General features: G+C 42.4%; 1 protein-coding gene across 6 annotated transcripts in view; it reads left to right on the top strand.

Annotated features, from left to right (window-relative positions):
* gpatch8 (G patch domain containing 8) overlaps positions 1-19,159 on the top strand; it is a 30,956-nt gene extending 11,797 nt beyond the window's left edge. For 2 of the 6 annotated variants that reach the window (XM_058411302.1, XM_058411281.1), the window contains 7 exons: positions 4,729-4,801; positions 10,382-10,423; positions 13,011-13,078; positions 13,200-13,286; positions 13,468-13,611; positions 13,803-13,933; positions 14,114-19,159. In XM_058411302.1, the coding sequence (XP_058267285.1) occupies positions 13,052-13,078; positions 13,200-13,286; positions 13,468-13,611; positions 13,803-13,933; positions 14,114-18,053 (4,329 nt within the window). In that variant the 5' untranslated portion in view covers positions 4,729-4,801; positions 10,382-10,423; positions 13,011-13,051 and the 3' untranslated portion in view covers positions 18,054-19,159. Of the gene's footprint in view, positions 1-2,312; positions 2,333-4,728; positions 4,802-8,109; positions 10,424-13,010; positions 13,079-13,199; positions 13,287-13,467; positions 13,612-13,802; positions 13,934-14,113 lie in introns of those variants that run through there. The other 4 variants (XM_058411273.1, XM_058411270.1, XM_058411292.1 and 1 more) reach the window with 4 other exon arrangements.
* The last annotated feature ends 92 nt before the right edge of the window (positions 19,160-19,251 follow it).

Here is a 19,251-nt window from a genome sequence, read left to right as displayed (position 1 = left end):
CGCTGCGACAGCGACGACCGTCCTAATGCATGTGTGTGTGTCCCACTCTTGCGTCTCTGCGCCCCTCTTATGCCGCACATTGTGTGTGATCTGTAGGCAGTTAGAGGTCTGTGGTTCTTTAAACTGGAATATTTTTATTCAACTCACTCTCTCTCTCTTATTCTCTCTTTGTTGCTTTTATCTTGTTTACTTCTTCCTCTTCTGGCTTTTTCTTTCTTTCTCTAACTTTTTATTTCTTTTGCATGTGTTATCTTGGTAGCAGTCATACTTGTATCTCATCTCCAATTAAATAACCTCTCTCTTTTTTTTTTTTTTGTTTGTCACAAATTAACCTCAGTAACCTGGGAGATGTGCACTGGGCAGCTATAATCTTAGGTCTCTAAAACGCACACACACACACACTCACACACATCAAATCTCAGGTATCTGCACTTATAAACACCTTCTTACTCCGTCCCCAACACACACAGCTTTATTGGTTCTTCTTGTGATTTGGTTTTGGGACTCTGAGGCACATTAAGGAGAGCACACAGTCCTGTTTTCAAGTCACACACACACATACACTGATTCTCTGAATCAGACCATGCTTTCAGTGTGTACTTCTGGAAATTCAAAGAGCTTTGTACCAGCAAAAACATTAGTTTAGTATGAGAGCTAGTTCACAGACAATAGCAAAATTTTATCAGTGTTCTCAGGCATCCTGTGAGAGTATGTCTTGGCCAATAGGCTCACATCAGTTCGGAAGGTTGGTTTGACACTTGTCCGAGACTATCGGTATTTATACATTGTGTGTCTTTCACACCTGTGACATCGTGAGATAAATATGATACCAGGCTCTAGTGGTGTGAATTGGTCTGAAACTGAATTGTGAAATAAACTAAAGCTACATACATTTTCAATGAAACTATTGATCATGTTAAAATTGGGAAATGACATTTACATGGTGTGAAAGAGTCCAAGTCAACACACACACACACACACACACAGGGAATCTGAAAGCTGAATCCAAGAATGTTCTGTAGAGGAAAGGTCGGAAGTCATTTTCCATCTGGGGTGGAAACTACACGCTGGAGCCGGAACCTCTCTCTCCATCAGGGTGTGCCAGTTTGGGATGTTAATCTGCAGTAAATGGTGTGCAGGGGAACTCCAAATATGGAGGGATTTTCCTTATCGTTGAAGGATGATGCGCATTATTAATTTATGGTCTGGAGTCCGGTACTCCAGTATGTATACCACAGCAATTCACCAAGAGTTACAGTATTTAATTTATTAACGAACACCACATCACGCATTTTACAGTTAACTCTTTATAATGCGATGTCCGAAAGACAATTTAGTTCCTGCTCTCACTTTCATTACAGCTGTAATACAGTGTAATACAATTCCCTCACCAGCCCCGTCACCCCCCCCACTCTCTCTCTCTCTCTCTCTCTCTCTCTCTCTCCCCTTCTCAGTCTCTAAAACTGATAAGCATAAACGTCTGTTCTTAAATTTGCAAAGCACTGCGACAGTTACGTCACTCTGACACTTGAGACTCTGTCTATAAACGCTAAATAAATACTTTAAGTAGCAGCTCTTTTTTTTATTCTGATTATTTATAGTTCATATCTGCCATACGAGCTCCTGTGTATGAGCCGTTACTATAGAAATGATAACGTATTAGATGAGGCGTATTAATATTAACCAGTCTGAGCTGTGTTGTTGTTGTACGAAAATATATATATATATATATATTATATTTATATATATATATATATATATATATATATATATATATATATATATATTTATATATATATACACACACACACACACACACACATGAACACAAAGCTTCATAAAGTTTCAGCAACACATGCACTGCAATGTACAGCTCTCTCTCTCTCTCTCTCTCTCTCTCTCTCTCTCTCTTTATTTTCGACCCCCTCCTGTTTCCGTCTCCTAAACCCCCTCCATTCTCCCCACTTCCTCTCACAGTCTCCTCTCACTGGGTTATTAGCAGCACATTGCACACCTCCCTCCCTCTTTCTCTCGCTCTCTCTCCACCAAACACTCTATCCTTGTGGGAGTGAGTGTACCTGTTTGGACAATATAATAATATTTTTTCCTTTTTTTTTCCTTTTATCTTTTACAACTACAGACTGACAGTGGGATTGTGTATGTCTGACACTGTCACTGTCGTAATGTAGTGGGGGCGGGGGGCATTTGCACTAGCTTATATAAAAACTTAAGGGTCAGTGTGAATAGTAGAGAGATGTAGAGTCTGGCCGTTTTCTTCCGTTTTGTGTGACGTTTGACTGTTCTTTTGACAGGCCAGGGTTTTAAAAGCCAGGTTCGTATGGACATGTTTTCACTCCACTTGCACTGCTGTTGGACTCTTTGGCGTTGTTGCCTCTCATCTGTCTGTTTTATTTTAGCGCATTCATCTGTTCATCTGCCCAAAACCCGCCTCGCTTGTCCTGGTCACACCGTGAAACATCTGCTTGTCAGTGCCTCTGGCTCCCTTGCAGAGCCTGGTAACTGTGATTGGCTACTTGAAAATTTATATCAGCCTTTCCTTCTTCGATTGGCTTGAATGTAGGGTGGATTGGTAGGGGATATGAGGTCATCTCTGCCCTCTCCCCATTCAAATGCCGTTCCTGTCCTATAAAACTGCTCTCTCTCTCTCTCTCTCTCTCTCTCTCTCTCTCTCTCTCTCTGTGTGTGTGTGCGTGCTGCAGAACCACTGCATTGCAGGCCATTTGGTGCAGGGCTTACTGCAAGCACGTGCACAGCTGATGAATGGAAAAAAAAAAGGCGCCACAATGCTTTTTTCCCTCCGTCCGTTGAACGGATATGTACGGGAAGATTTGGTCCGAGATGCCGATATGCTAACTCATTATCGATTTTATCCGTCATAGTCTCCCCTTCTTGAAAGGCTGCAGGGCAGACCGCTAGGTGTAAATCTATAATAGGAAATCTGCCAGGCTCCTCTCGTGTTCCTTTTCTCGAGCTTGTAATTTGATCAGCAGAAGATATATAGACATATTTGGAGGAAGTGCCTGGGTATCCTAAACCATACAGGGCATGTAGGACAGGATCAACAGCGTGATCAACCTATTTCTGAAATCGTCTGGACAAGGTGATGTTAAAGTTTGAGTCGACCACTTAAATAATGTTCAGAATATTCCTAATGTGAAAAGGTGCTGACGCAGAGGCGTGTTTTGAGCTGGTGACCACATCCACCCAATCATCATGCACTAACTTTTTTGTTCATCGCTCCCCTTTGGCTCTAAGACCCACCTCCTCATGGCTCGGCCTGCTTCGGTCTAACCCCGTCCCCTCTCCTCATAGCCTGTGTCCTCAGTTTAGAGAAGCTCGTGCGTTCCCGTGCCTGCTCTCATCTCTAACCGCCATCCACGCTTCCCTTTTCCTCCCTGTATACGCTTCAGTATACGCTCCGTACTAACACCGCCGTCTCCTTTTTGTTAAAGTGGTTTTAACAAAAAGCTGCATGCTGGTTTATGGTTTTTGGTAATCACCTTTTTCCCCCCTCTCTCTCTCTCTCTCTCCACGTTTCTCATGATTACTTTTTGTTTGTAGATTTGTTACCCGCAGTTGTTTTTCCTTTCTCCATTCAGTGTGCTTGGAATGATTAGCATCAATTATTTTGGTTTGTTGTAGTTTGAAAGTAATGGAATAGTGTTGCATTTTAATTTTTCCCAATATCAAGTGTTAGACCAGTATCTTATCCCGACACTCTCTCTCTCTTTTTGTTTTGTTTTTTTTTGTCTGTTTATTTTTTTTTTCTCCCACGCACACACGTGCACATACATTGGGCCTCCTAATGGTAACCCGAGGCCTCTGTCTCCTCCTCTCTGTCTCTCTTACTTTTTCTTGCACTCTCTCTCTCTCTCTCTCTCTCTCTCTCTCTCACTCTCTCTGTCTCACTCTCTCGTTGGCTGCATACTGTATGTTTCGTGGTGGTTCTGTTGTCATGGTGAACTCACAGAAAGCTTGTGGAAGTTTTTATGTTGATGCAAGGTGTTGTATTGCTTCTATATTATTATTATTTTTTATTCTTTCGTTTGTTTGCTCCTGGTCGTTTGTGTATTAATCTCTCTCTCTCTCTCTGACGCGGCTTATATATGTATGTACATGCCATGATGTAACTGCACATATATAACCGTGCGTCCTCCTTTCCTTACTCTGAGACTGAAGGTGAATCAGTAGACTCAGAGGTTTTTGTTTTTTTTGTGTGTGCTGGCTGTTTTCTAAGTCCACTGTTTGGTGAATGAAGAATGCCTCATTTACTGTATAGATTAGGTTTTAGGCTTTAGAGCGAGCACTTGAAAGATTCTCACCCCTGTTTAGTTTTGCCGAGAGCTTTTCTTTTAATAGTAATCCTAAACCCCATCGTTTAGGCCACTTTAACAGCAGAGAACCCTGTGACTTGTCCTTTACTCGTTCTCTCATTCCTTGTTCCACTTTTCCTGTCTCCCTCTCCTTCACTTTCTTTTCCTCTGACAAGGAGTTCTGACTTTAAAGAGTTTAGAAGCTTATGGTAAAAAATCATGATGATGAAGAGGAGAGTAAAGATTTATTTATTTATTTATTAATTTTTTATAAAGTAGTCTTGCTGCCGTGTATGCTTGTGTTAAGTGTGTGTGTGTGAGGATGTGAGGGTGTGAAAAGCGCTTCTTATTATTGGAATATTTTGGTTTTTCTTCCCTTTTTTCCTCCCACTAGGATAACATTGGCCATCGGCTACTACAGAAACATGGCTGGAAGCTGGGACAAGGCCTTGGCAAAACGATGCAGGGTAAGGAACCACACACACACACTCACTTTAAATACTCTTCCTTCTTATAAATGGTTTTATAATTTAATATATCTATTTTATTTTCATTCCCTTCACATCCTTTTCCGATCTCATTCTACATTCAGTCGTGTATAGCCGTTTATTTTTTTTGTATGTAAATGCTGCAGGACTAGGATTTGTCAGGTCTTCACATGGAGGGAAAATTTTGTGGGAGCAACTTGCCGTTAAAGACCGTAGAAAGAGACTGATTGCAGGATAAAGAGAGGGGGGGAGTTGACATGAAGGAGAAAGGAAGCAAAAAAAGCATTGCGGTGGGTTGAATACGAAGGAGAAAAAAAAGAAAGCTTCTCACGATGTGTTTTTGACCTACAGCACTGTTCAAACCAAAGCAGAAAATTACGGTGGATTATTCAGGCTTGCAATGTACAAAAGGACGCAGCCGTGCAAGAAACATCTCTGCTTTCTAGTTAGATAAGAAAGATCTTATCGTACATAAATGGCACTCGGGAATTTCAGGTCCACCCTTTGTGTTGATCTAAAATAGCCTAGTCTCTCTCATCTCTCCTGGCTTTTCTGTCTCTTGAAAATCAAGGAACTGCAGAGCACGTAGCTGTTTACTGGTTGCATGGCTCATGTGTGTGTGCTGTGTAATGGGAGGGACATGAGAACGTGTTTTGCATACACACACACACAAAACCCATCCTTGTCTCTAAGAACAAACAGCTGCTTTGAGATGCCAGGGAGCGACAGCGCTGGCTGCTCGCTTCCACAATGAAAGCATACTCCTCAGACTTGAACCAAGATAGTATTCCACTGATAAGGTTGTTAGGCAAAAAAAAAAAGGTGCCACCATTTAAAAAAAAAAATTGAAACTAGTTATAGCTGAGAACACAAAGTAGTTTATAATAGCTGTGAATGGATGCTGTGATTAAGAAGGAGCGAGACCCTGTCCCTGTGACCCGAGTTTTGGGAAGGCTTCTCCCATGAGATGTTTATAAAACAGCAGCTCTTAAGAGTTACTGCATGACTGTCCTCCAAACCATACATGGAGGACCCTGAGCAGAGATAAAAGACCTCAAATGACATAATAGGAAGTACCGACAGTACTGCGAACATGACTTTATATAGCCGAGGTTTCACTTTCTGCCACGTCGCTCTCGGCACCTGGTTCAGATCAAGGATTGTTTTGTTTTTTTTAAAGCAACTTTTTTTATTTTTATATTTCACAACGCCACGTTCGTTTGCCTGTGCACACAATATTTAAATGATTCATGACACTTATTCCCAGTAAACCCCACAATATATCTTGATCTACCTGAAGTAATGTTTCAGATTTACACGAGTGGAGAATCTCCAGTGGATTCTATGTCCAATTTGCGAAGATTTATGTCTTAGTTCAGATTCAGCTAACTTTTTCAAATGGAAAGCCCAGAGCTTAAAATGGCGTTCTCACTTACGTGTCCTCGCTTGCCTGGATAATGATGTCATAGCTGGCAGACAGAGAGTCTATTCAGCAATTGATCAGCGAGTTCAGGGGCTTTAATCAACCATGGACTCGCACAGAACCCTGTTGGCACTGTGGGACAAGTTTATTATCCCATTCGCTGATTAAAAACATCTGAGTACTGATGAGTTGGCGCAGAATTAATATAAACATATATAACGGCTGTGATAAATCTTAATAAGTCCAAATTAGATCGGTCTCGTTAAACTGGTATAGATTATAAGGTGACGTCTGTACCAGTGATGTACAAATTGCACATGATCTTGATATAATATGTGATCCTGTGATTGACTGACGAATTTAATTCTTAAAAGCAAAGTAGCACATGTTTATTTAGATTCACAGAAGACCATTCATAATAATTCGATTCCACTGCTGACTTTGTGTAAGGAATAAACCGATAAATTGTTTGCCAAATGAAATGCTCCGTCAAGTTTCATTACATATTTACAAAGAAGCGATGAACAAGCTCATTTCCTCAATGGAGTGCAAATGGTGTTTGTGTGCTTCTGCTTTTGTGAGGTTACTGCATGGATTAACCTTTTAATCTGTGCTTAGTATGACAAATGTGTGGGTGCTTGTGTTATACCAGAGCACAAAAACACCCTTTTGTTGGTCAGCTGTTATTTCTTAGCTGTCGAGTCCACTACATATGCTCCGTACCTTGGCTTTGAGCGTTTGAGCAGTTCAGCCGTTCATAAATTCGCTCAGTTTGTATCACTGCTTCATTGCAAGAATGAAGCCGGGGTTATAGCCTGCTATCTGCTATAGATAAGAAAAAGCTTGTAACGGTTTGGTAGGTTTCATAGCTCAAGTACAGGAGAGATATTCCAGATGAGAAAAAGGAGGGAAAAAAATTGATTAGCTCTATGTCCTTATGGAAAGCAAGTGGGAGAGGCAAAGTGGAAAGTGTGGTTCATGTTAGTGCTGGAAACATTACTTCATTCTTCCTCAGCTCGCATGTTTGGTCTCTTAGTAATGCTAGTGCTCATTTGTAGATTAGGACTCACAGGCTCCTCTTTTGTGAATTATAGAAAAGAACTGTTTTACAGTGAATGACTTCTTCACGCATGGCCCTGAACGCAGTACTGGCAAATAGAAACTGATAAAGGGGGCGGGTGAAGTCAGGATGCTTTACGGTGATTTGTTTCATTTCTTCTGTCGACCTGGGTTATAATTCATTGGGGAAGATCTAAACTATTCTATGGTGCTGATGAATTTTCCATAGAATTTAAAAATGTGCTGTGATTAAGATAAAAAGAGAGATAGTGACTGTTTTTCTGTGAGAAGTCCTTTTATTTATTTATGGAAGGAGTCTCCAGTGTTCAGTGCTTTGTGTCACTTTTCCACCACCGGAAAGTACAGTTTTTCTACAAATGAGAGAAGTAAGGGACGATGCCAGTTTATAGCTGCTATAACCCAAGTGTTAACAGGACCTAACATGTTTTGTGGATGTTCCACAACATTAAATCATTAAATGTATCTATGAGTGGGTGAGAAATATGATGTCATATATGTGTTAATGATATGGAGAAGTCCGTTGTTTTATGCTGCATGTGAAATGGGTAGTGAAAGAGATTTATTGTACTGTTACATGGAAACTCGTGGAAAAGGGGGTTGGCTTTAACTGCAACCTCATGCGGAGAACACAACCTCACCATACACCATCTCTCCTGCTCTCCTGTCACTGTAATGAATTGTCTCCCGATGTTTTGAGTTTCCATTGTATTGACTGTTTTTTTACTCTTCTTTCTTTTTTGCTCTTGTGTTTTGTTTTTGTTTTTTTGTTTTTTTTTTTTTGTAGGTAAGGTTTGTAGGATCCTCCCCTGCCCTTTTTGTGTGTCTGTGTATATATGTGCGTGTGTGTGTGTGTGTGTGTGTGTGTGGATGTTTTGCCGAAAATGAAGTCCCTTTACAGTGTAGCTTAACGGCCTCTCTTAGTTCCCTCCTGTAAGCTTACAATCACTAAACTTTCTCTGCCCAGAATGCCAGCGCTACAATTCTAAACTCACACCAGATTTATAACTGTGTAGCTCACTGTAGGACCAATGACAGTCTTGCTGATTTTGCTCACCCTTGACAGAATAGTCATTTTTTTTTGTCATCCGTCAGTTTTTCTGGCTGTGACGAGGGTGTTTCTTTGATTGGCTCTGAACATGAGATTCGGGTCCGCTGATTGGCTTTAAACTCATCTCTGCCTTTACCTCTCCCATGATGTTTTTTTTTTTTTTTTTTTTTTGAATAGCTTGCAGAATGAGCCTGAATCTCCGCCCATTTCCCCTCCCTCTTCCTTCGCCTCTCAGCCGCTCTGTCGGTTTGCTTGTGTCCACTTTTGTGAAGTGACCGTACACGTGGTAACGTGGGTGTGGTATTTCCATGTGGAGTGCGTGTGTGTGTGTGTGTGTGTGTGTGTGTGTGTGTGCGAGTGTCTCACTGGTGAGGGGGTGGGGGTTCAGGTGTTCGGCTTGCCAGGGTAAAAAAAAAAAAAAAAACCTCACACCATCCTGCCTGCATATATGTCTGTGTGTGTGTGCGTAATATATCTATATATATTTATATGAACAAGCATCCTGCCAACTCTTCTCCCCTGTCCTGCAAAGCATGCTGGTTTTCACCTCTCCGACTTGCAAATCTCGAGTTTTAAGCAGTGTGAGAACGGTTTTAGAAAGCTGACTGAATAATATTGTCAAGGTGAAACTGCTTTAAACTCAAGTATGTTTAACACACATCTATATTCTCTACAGTAATGCAAAACACGTAAGAGGCAATGTCTTTCACAATCACATGCATTAATAAACCATGACCCGCATGATGGATGGGGGAAAGGGGAAAGCAGGGTGGTAGTGTCCTTATTTGGTTTGGTGAATTGATCTCTAAAGGTAGAATGGGAGAATGGGATCATTTTTAAATAGTTGATAAGGATGCATTGATACCGATAGCGGCATCAGTAAGTCCGATTCTGTGCTCACTGACACTATATGATGTACTTTGAGGAGATATGATGGCATTCAAAGCACTGCTCCAGGAAAATATCCACAGAAATGTTTTGTTTATTTATATATTTTTGGACAAGTAACCTTAGAAAATATCTTGAACGTAAAACTTCAAAACGAAGATGTCTACGCACAACGGCAGGTAAGTGAAAATATCAGCTCTTACCCAGTGTGATGATAAGCAGCTGCTGTTGATCAGTGGCAGTGAAGGATTCTCTCGCAGTGACACCTAGGTCTTCCATCACGATTCGATTTGATCCATAATACTGTGTTCACCATTGGATTCTCTGAAAAATTTTTTAATGAAGCAAAGTAATATTTTAAAAAAATAATAGTGTGTTTTTATTTCCCAGTAAAATGGCTATCAACAGAGGTTTATTCAATTATAAGTATTGCTTCTCCTGAAACGGTGTAAATTCTCTCAAATTGTTGATGGATTAATCAAAGTGTCTGACTGAAACATAAGTTCTGTAGCAGAAATAGAGCTCCAAAGTTGGCTAAGATTCCTCACTTCCACAGCCTTGTTCTCATGATGAACGTAGTCTAATGTTTGCATTGTGACGTCACAATATAGCACAACGCTGCAAGTGGAAGCAAATACGTATTTTACATACAGAAGTGTTCAATTGAAGAAAATACAAAACCCTCTCTCCTCAACTAGCTAATGTTTATAGAGTCTTTTCATGGCCGTTATTTAAACTGGGGCAACATAATGGATTATTATACTGAGTTTATGTCCCTAATTTATACTATGTAGATTACTCATTTTGGCTTGTCTGAGCCCCATCTGGTACACTGTCTGGGGAAAACAAAAATGGTATCAGTGCATCCCTGTTATTTAACTTGTATCATCAGCAAACCCAGCTGATGTATTTAAGGTAGCGAAGGATCCCAGGAAGCCGGAGATGGTGAGAGTGCTTTCCCTGTGATCACCCAGAGCCTCCATGGTGATTGGGTTGTGTCAAAGCCTGTGCTCCTGAACCCCTAAAACCCCCGAGCCCTAACAGTTCACCCCTTGACCCCTGACCCCTCTCTGTGTTCCTCAATCTTCCTGCTTAACCAATTGGTGTTTCTTTTTTGCAGCATTATGATCCTGGCCATGTTGTGCTGATGGTAAACTTAGTGGTAAATGTTATTTTTCCCCCTGATTGAAATTGGTTCCTTTTCTTTTTGTTTTTATTTATTTTTTTGTTCTGTTTTTTTCCCCCCAATATTATCTATTGATATTTTTGTTTTGCTTAATTTAATTTTAACCCTCCCATGTTTTATTTTCGTTTATATTTCCGTCATCAGAGCACAAGTATTTAATAAGCTTCAACTGTTTCTACCTCTCGATATTAGTTGTCATTCTGCTGCCTGTGTATCAGTGAAATTTACATCACTCTTCCTTGAGCATTTCTCATCTTGTTTGTTTTCAGTTTTTTTTGCGTGATAAAACTTCCCCTTTTTTTTTTTTAATTTCAATCTACATTCTTCACTGGAATGCGTAATTTTAGATGGTGCTACTGTTCTACCAAATTATCTTTGGCCTGATGTGGGACTCCATCCTCCTCCTATAGCAAGACTATTGTCTGTTACAAGCTTAAATGAATTTGCATTTTGATGGAAGATGTATAATTAATGCTCCAAATTCTTCCTATCATCAGTTGATTGGAGGTTTGGAGTCTCGAAAGGCCCTTATTGTCTCTCTGTTTATTTTAAGGTGATTTGTACCACTGGGTTGAAGCCGTAGACTCCCACAAAGCCGGATTATGGCTCAGCAATTGATGCTTTTTATTTTACAAAAGAATAGCAATTGATTAGACAGGCACGTCAACAATGTGCTTCTTCTTCCATTTTTTTCTCTTGAGTAAAGACAGAGAGGCATTATTGTGCTATAACTATGATCTACAAACAAGAGAAAAATCTTTACTCCTACCTACAGTACATCATGATTATCTATTAATAATAATAGGCTTCCGATTAAGAGAGTTCTGACTTCAGAGCTGAACATCATGGTTTGCTTAATTCCTAGCTGTTCTGTGAAACCCAATAATCTTGGACTTCAGCTCATTTAGCTAGAGCGCATGTCTTTTTTTTTTTTTTTTTTTTTTTTATGGGATTGCTTCAGCCCAAGGGTGTAAACTGACCCAGCATATAAAATTAAAACCCATTAACCTTAATGAAGTAAAAAGAGGAAGAGTTTAAAAAAAACTGAAACCAAACCACGTAACTGATTTGAGTCTCTAATTGAATGTGACGTGGTGCCAGCCTTTGCAGCAGCAGTTTAGTATGACTTCTGTTCTTTCGCCTTTCTGTCTTATTTGAAATCACCCCCCCTCCCTCCCTGTTTGTGTGTCTATCTATCTATCTGTCTGTCCGTTCCCCCAAACCCCACTAACCCATTCCCACTCTCTCAGGTAAGTACACCTCCCAAAAAACCTGCACTGTCACCATGGCAGCGTCTGGCCTGTGACATCACTCTGCCGCTGTAGCTCAGTGCTTGTATTATTCTTTCATTTCTTTCTCCCCCCATTCTCTCTCTCTCTATCTATTCTGCTTTGTTTGGCTGGTTATGAGTGGATTAAGCAATTATGTGTCAGTTTCTGAGTAGTTTTGATTGTCTGTTTTTCTTTTGATTCATCCTGGTTTTGTTCCTTTTTTCCTGAAGTTAATTATTATTTTACCTAGCTCTTTTCACAGCTTGTGTCCCAATACACATGACCAGATAAACTTGGCATAAACAGAGCAAAAAGACTCAACCAAAGACATTTACACATACCTTTTGTGAGCTGTACAGAAATTGCCCAGAGCTAAGGTTCGAAGAGGATGTAAATTCAGATATAATTGATTACGCTCAGCTATTAACTTACAAATTCCCCGACATCTCACTTTAGTAATTTTTCAGCTAGCACTCTACTGTTTCAAAACCCTTAAAAAACAAACTGCCATCACTTAATCTCAAAATAAATGGAAAATACTTTAAGTTTATAAAATAATAATATATAAAATCTCAAGCTTGTCACTGTAGAAACTGAAATGTGCGATCTTTAGGGTAACCCAGGCGTTTAGGGCTGGAGGAAGGCCTGCTGCTTGCTTCTCACTTTTTAGCTAAGATGTATTAGAAATGTTTAAATGCTTTTCCTCGTCCCACCTATACATTCAATCCTGTAATTCACATTGAAGAATGTCTCCAGGTCATGGAAGAATTAAACATGACCTATCCTATATTACTGCAGACTGCAGAGAAAGTAAACATCAACCAGATGGATCGCTCTCAAACCTAATGACACTGTAGGGGCACTGCGACGGATTTAATCCAGTCAGTATCTGCCTTCTTCCTCCTCTCGTCACCACACGTCCCTCTTACAGCTTTGTGCTTTAAAACTCCTTTCATTTGCTGTCACTGTTTAAAAAAAAAAAATAAATAAATTAATAAGAAGTGTGAAATGGTGCATACGATAGTATCCTATCCCATACTATCAGGCCCAGTGTGTCAGTCACATAGCGGCACCGTTTAACGCAGAATGCCGCACATAAAGCTGTGAGAATGGCTAGCATTTGGTTCACTGTAGCTTTCTGATCTCTTGCACTTGAAGGCAGTCTTTCTAACCCAGCACCCTGTGCTCTAAGCAGGCTGTTCCACTCTCGCTTCCTTTAAGGCCCCGTTCGGAATCTAACATCTGCTCTCTGTCTCTTTCTCTCTATGTATTTCTCCTCCCTCACCTCCCAGGACGCACCGACCCTGTACCCATCATCGTCAAATATGATGTCATGGGAATGGGACGCATGGAAATGGAGGTGAGAGAGTTTGTGCCTTGGTATCATTTTGTGAACTACTTTCTGTCTTTTAACACCCCCCCCCCCAACCCGTCCTTGTATGTTTGTGTATCTACATGACCTCTGTGTGTGTTGGTGACAGCTGGACTATGCCGAGGATGCAACAGAGAAGCGGCGAGTATTGGAGGTGGAGAAAGAGGACACAGAGGAGTTGCGGCAAAAATACAAGGTGACACAACGGGTGGAGAGACTGCTTTGCTTGCAGCATTTACACCCTCTAGGGAAAGAAACACTTTACACATATCACACACTCTAAATATTCCCACTCCGTTTTCCCACAGATCAGACATGTTTACACAAAGTGTCATCGTCATCTTCACGTGTGTACAATGTGTTTTTTTTTTTTTAAGGATTATGCAGAGAAAGAGAAAGCCATCGCCAAGGCGTTGGAGGACCTGAGAGCTAACTTTTACTGTGAGCTATGTGATAAGCAGTATCAAAAACACCAGGAGTTTGACAATCACATCAACTCTTACGACCATGCACACAAACAGGTAAGAGAAAACATTACTCTGTATTTATTAAGGTTTTGGTATTGACCGTGTGCAGTACTTAGCAGTTGTTTTTCTCTTTCCCTCTTACTCACATTATTAGCTATGGTGGCAGTTGCAATTAGTTGATTCATTTGACCTTTTTTTAACCTTTTTTTTTGACCTGTTCCATGTGGGGGTTTTTTTGTCCACAGAGGCTGAAAGAGCTGAAGCAGAGGGAATTTGCCCGTAATGTTTCTTCACGTTCCCGCAAGGATGGAAGAAAACAGGAGAAGATGCTGCGGCGTATACACGAGCTGGCGGAGCAGAGGAAGCAGCAGGACTGGTGAGTGAAATAGCCACTGCTGTCCTCTCATGGCTCTAAGATACTACAACATGCCAGAATGCAGTTCAGAATTTAGTGTTTAGTGAAGTCCTTTATTTATTATCAGTAATTATTTGGTTAGTAATTATTAATCATTGATATGACTCATTCTGAAATGTTTTTTTCCATCCTTTTCTGTAGTGTTCCTGGTAGCGGACCAATGTTCAAACAAACCACAGTGGCAGTCGATGGAGAAGAAGGTGGCTTCTCAAGCATCGATGGCATTCCTATGACCCCAGATGGTGTGACGGAGGAATCTTCAGGAGAGGATAAAGGAAATGCTGGTGGTTTTGGTCAAAACTCCCCAAAACTGGGACCAGCTATCAGTTTTTCTCTTCGCAAGAACAGTTCCTCACCCACACCAAGTGGAGGAACCCATACTCCCAAAGTTAGCGTGTCCTTCTCCTTTGCTAAGAAAGCACCTGTTAAACTAGAGACAGCTGCCGCTGTGTTTGCAGACCATGGAGAGGAAGCAGTGGAAGGAGAGGAGGGCCAGGAAGAAGTAGTTGAAAAGATGACCGTGGAGGAAGGAGGTACAGCATCCAGCACTGACAGCCCGCAGAGTGCATCAGGTGCATCAGGTGCATCTGGTGCATCAGGTGCATCAGGTGCCATGGGTGGAGGGGATGAACAGCCACAGTCTGATGATGGGGGAACCCTGGCCTCCACCCTTAACAAGCTGAAGATGATGATGAAGAAGGAGGAAGGTTACTCCGGGCAGGAGCCGCAATATTATCACTACATGCCTCCTGCACATTGTCGAGTGAAGCCTCATTTCCAGTTTCTGCTCTTCATGAAGGCTTCTGACCAGTGTGGTAGTCGGGAGGAAGATGAGGATGGGGAAGAAGAGCAGAAAGCAGTACAAGTGGAAGGAGATGGAGGACAAAAAGAGTCTAAAGACAATGATTGCAAATCAGAGAAGGACACTGTGAAAGAGCCTGTGAAAGAGCCTGTGAAAGAGCCTGTGAAAGAGCAGAGTACAAATTCTTCTTCATCGCCCAAAGTAAAAACAGAAGAAGTATCAGATATCATCCCAGGAGTAGTAAGCAATGTAGATTCCTCAAGCACTGTTTCCCAGTCAACTGAAGCAAAGCAAGGGTCATCTGAACCTCAAGACACTGGCCCTCGCATGCCAACAGGACCCTTTTTTCCTGTTTTAAGTAAGGATGAGAGCACTACCTTACAGTGGCCATCTGAACTCCTGGAGTTCACTAAGGCCCAGCCTTCACTATCCTACAGTTGCAACCCCCTTTATTTTGATTTTAAGCTGTCCCGGAATAAAGCCAATAGAGGTGGCAAGGCAAACAAAGGTGGTAAACCTACTGATGGTGGGGAGGGATCGAAGGCAGAAGATACCACTAGCAATGCAGCCACAAGTAGAGAAACTAGCACAGCAACACCACCACCAGGTGGTGACAAAAAAGATGAATCTTCCTTGAAAGAAAAGACTGCAGAGGATGAGAACAAAGACAAGAAGCTAGAAAACTCAGAAGATATAGTTGGAGGATCCAAGAAAAAGAAAAAGAAGAAGAAACACAAGAAGTCAAGCAAAAGAGCCAAACGAAAAGAAAAAGAGAAAGTGGAGGGGGAAATGGAGACAGAGACACCAGGAGAGAAGACCAAAAAGAAAAAGAAACACAAACGAAAGAAAAACAAAAATAAAGTACGTGCTGAGGATGATGAGAAAGCAGGAGAAAGTAAAGAACAGAAAGACACAGATGACAAAGGTGGAACCAATTCCTCGGCTCATACTGCAGGCGGGACTTCGACTTCAGATGGAGGAAAGAGAAAGCGGCTACATAAAGAAGTGTCGCAAAAGGCAGTCTCTCAAGAGGGGAGCACAGGAAAGCCCAACTCTTCAGAAGAGCACAGTGGTACAAAACGTCCCAAAACTGACGCAAGCACATCAGTGGCATCCTGCTCCGCTTCTGCCCAGAAAAGTCCTGTGGGCGGTCGACCTCCGACGAGTGAAAGTGACGAAGATGGAGGGTCAGCATCTCAGCGCTCACGCCGTCCTCACCGTCGTGCTAGCCCTCCACGTGAACGGCATCACCGCAGTGAGGAATCTGGACACTCGGGTCGATCACGTAGTCGTTCCTCTCGCAGAGGAGACCATAATCATCGACGTAACAGAGGGCAGACATCTCGTAGTCGGTCGTATTCAAGCAGCTCTGAGCGTTCCTCGGCAGGAAGCAGCGCTTACAGTCGCCGCAGCCACAGCTACTCGGACAGCTATAGTGACTACAGTGATGGAAAACGTCACCGCAGGACAAAAAGACGGTCTTCAGACTCTGAATACGAGAGGAGAGGTGGTGGACGGTCACGCAGACGGCATTACTCCTCCTCGTCTTCAGAAGAAGACTCTCGTTCACGTTCGCGCTCGCACAGCCGCAGAAAGCACCATAGACGGAGGCGCCATCACAGCAGCAGCCGCAGTTACAGTCGAAGCAGCAGGAGCAGCAGTGCTCGCTCATACCGACGCAGCAGCTACAGCCGCAGTGGCAGCTCTGTCAGTCGCTCGTCCAGCTCCACCAAAGGCTCACCACACCGGCATGGTCATACCCGGCGGGCTGACAGCTCTTCACGGAGACGTGATTTTAACCGCTCTCGTATCTACCGATCACAGTCTCCGAGGTCTTCCTCGTCCCGTGCGCAGCCACGAACAAGCAACTCAACACAAGTAACTAAAGGGAGTGGGGGAGGAGGTGGTGCCTCAGAACATCGGAACTCTCTCACTGCAAGGCAGCTTCTCGAAAAAGTCCAGTCTCGCAAGGGAGGTGAAGATTCTGGAACAGGAAGCAAACCAGGCAACAAAATCAAGGACCCTCCACAGGGCTACTTTGGGCCCAAGCTGCCCCCTGTACTTGGAAACAAGAACATGTTGCCCCTGTTTGGTAAGCTGCAAGCTGGGAAGAAACCTTCATTACTTTCTGTTATGCGAACAGATGATGGGGAAAAGTCAGGGCTTGGAAAGGGTTCTGATACAAGTAATGAGGTGATTCTTGTGGAGCCCATTCGTGAGTTTCCTCCTCCACCCCCACCACCACCTCCACCAGTCCAGCAGCAGCAGCAGCAACAACAACTGGTGGAGGAGTCCCACTCAAATACTGTGGCTTCAGATGAGGTCAGAAACCAAGCCTCAGAACCCCAAGTTCTTCATGAATCACGGTCAGTTTTTGAGCAGGATTCAGCTAAGGTTATGCCTGCATACCAGGCTGAGCCTGGACAAGACCCCAACAACCCAATGATGGATGGGTGTATTCTGGGATCAGACATGGGCCAGCAAACAGCCATGCATGCCTATCAAGGCTACGGAGTGCCCAATATGGAAGAGGAGGACATGGGCATGGAGGCTGAAGAGGATGGCTTGGCACCACTGGAGAGCCAGCCAATCACATTTACCCCAGAGGAGATGGAGAAATACAGTAAGCTACAACAAGCAGCGCAGCAACACATCCAGCAGCAGCTTCTAGCAAAACAGGTGAAAACTTTCCCCTCAGCTGCAGCCGCTGCAGCAGCGGCTAATTTAGCAGCTGCTGCCAGCCTTGCCCCTGCGCCTCCTCCACCACCTGCTGCGCTACAACCAATCCACATACAGCAACCTGCTGTATCTGCAACTTCAGCCACATCAATTACAACAGTGCAACATGCCATACTGCAGCATCATGCAGCTGCTACGGCAATGGGCATTCACCCTCACACTCCACACCACGCCCATCCTGCTCATGCTCAGCTCGCCCAAGTACACCATATACCCCAACACCATCTCACCCCTATTTCTCTGTCACCTTTGGGCCATACATTAGGCCACACTTTAGGCCACTCATTAGGGCACACTGGCCTGATCCCAGCCCACCCTTCTGCCTTTCTCCCTGGTCAACCAATCCACATAATCCCAGCGTCTGCGCTCCATCATGCCCCATTAGCTTTGCATCATGTCCCCCACGCAGCCCTTTACCCTACTCTCTTTGCACCACGGCCAGCCACTGCAGCTGCAGCAGCAGCTCTGCAGCTTCACCCACTTCTTCACCCCATTTTCTCAGGGCAAGACCTTCAGCACCCTCCTAACCACGGATCGTGAAAAACAAGGCCTGTTCTTTCTTTACAAAAGTTGAAGTCCTTTTTTTTTTTTTAGGGGTGTGAGAGGTAGCCTTGCTTCTAGGTATCAGTCCTCTTTCCATCAATGGTTGCCTCTCAAATATAACATCAGTTGGACAATTAAAAGGGTAAAAGAAAAAACAATTAGATGAAATTCTGGCTTCTTTCTAATAAAAAATTGTAGGGCGGTAGAAGACAAACACCAAATTGTTTCCCAACAATTATGAACCTGAGGATTTATTGCAAAATGAGTTTTTTTGCAGCTGTTAAGCCTGCCACTGGATCCGTTTTTGGTTGTTGTTTTTTTTGTAACAGTCTGTTAAACTATATATTATTCTTTATGGTCTTATTTTAACCCTGCAGCTAAAGAGACTTTCTGTGGATAGTAATGGTGCAGACATATAATCAAGAATTATCGTAAACACCCTTTCTCCTTCAAGTTGAAGAACCAAAACAAGAACAGGAATTATGTGAGAGGGATTGAAGCCATATTTCATACCCGATGTAACTTTCAATGGTTTGCGATGAAAATGAAGAAAACTAAACACAACTGAGGCGCTTAACCTTGATGTCGAATGATGTTGACGTTCGTTCTGTTACACTGTCTTGGGTTGCCCCTATGCTCTGATGGACTTAAGTTGCACTGAAACATGGACATCGAGATGCTGCTTTTGCATCGTTTAAGAACTGTATGATTGTAGTATTCTGCAATAATTTTTTTATTTGATTTTAAATTATTTTCCAGTTTTTTTGAGCTTTCCCTTGTGTAATTAAAACTTTGTAAATAGTTATCAAAGTATTGTAAAATAAGCTGCCTTTGTAACTGTTTAAAATTAGTACAAAAAGGATGAATTAAAAAAAAACAAAAAAAACCTAAACACAGAGGGCAAGAAAACATAATTTGATCAGGGCCGGTACAATAGTGCGTAAACCTGCTGTAACTGGAGCGGTCATCAGGTGAGTCTGTGATGTAGAGGGACTTGGGGTTGGGGGTGTTGCTGCATAATAAATTGATTAAATGGAAGCAACAATATTTACTTTTTTATTCTTAATTGATGTGTCAGAAAATAAAGCATTTTGAGACCTTAATGGTTGCAGTCTGGTTTTATTGTACATTATATGTACATTGTATTCATGTGTGACTTTATTGGCCATCCAGGACTATTAAGAGTAGCAGTTGA

Source organism: Hemibagrus wyckioides, linkage group LG02 (assembly GCF_019097595.1).
Source record: "Hemibagrus wyckioides isolate EC202008001 linkage group LG02, SWU_Hwy_1.0, whole genome shotgun sequence".
Classification (NCBI taxonomy): Eukaryota; Metazoa; Chordata; class Actinopteri; order Siluriformes; family Bagridae; genus Hemibagrus; species Hemibagrus wyckioides.
The sequence above is the reverse complement of the archived record's forward strand: the minus strand, read 5'-3'. Positions and strand labels throughout refer to the sequence as shown.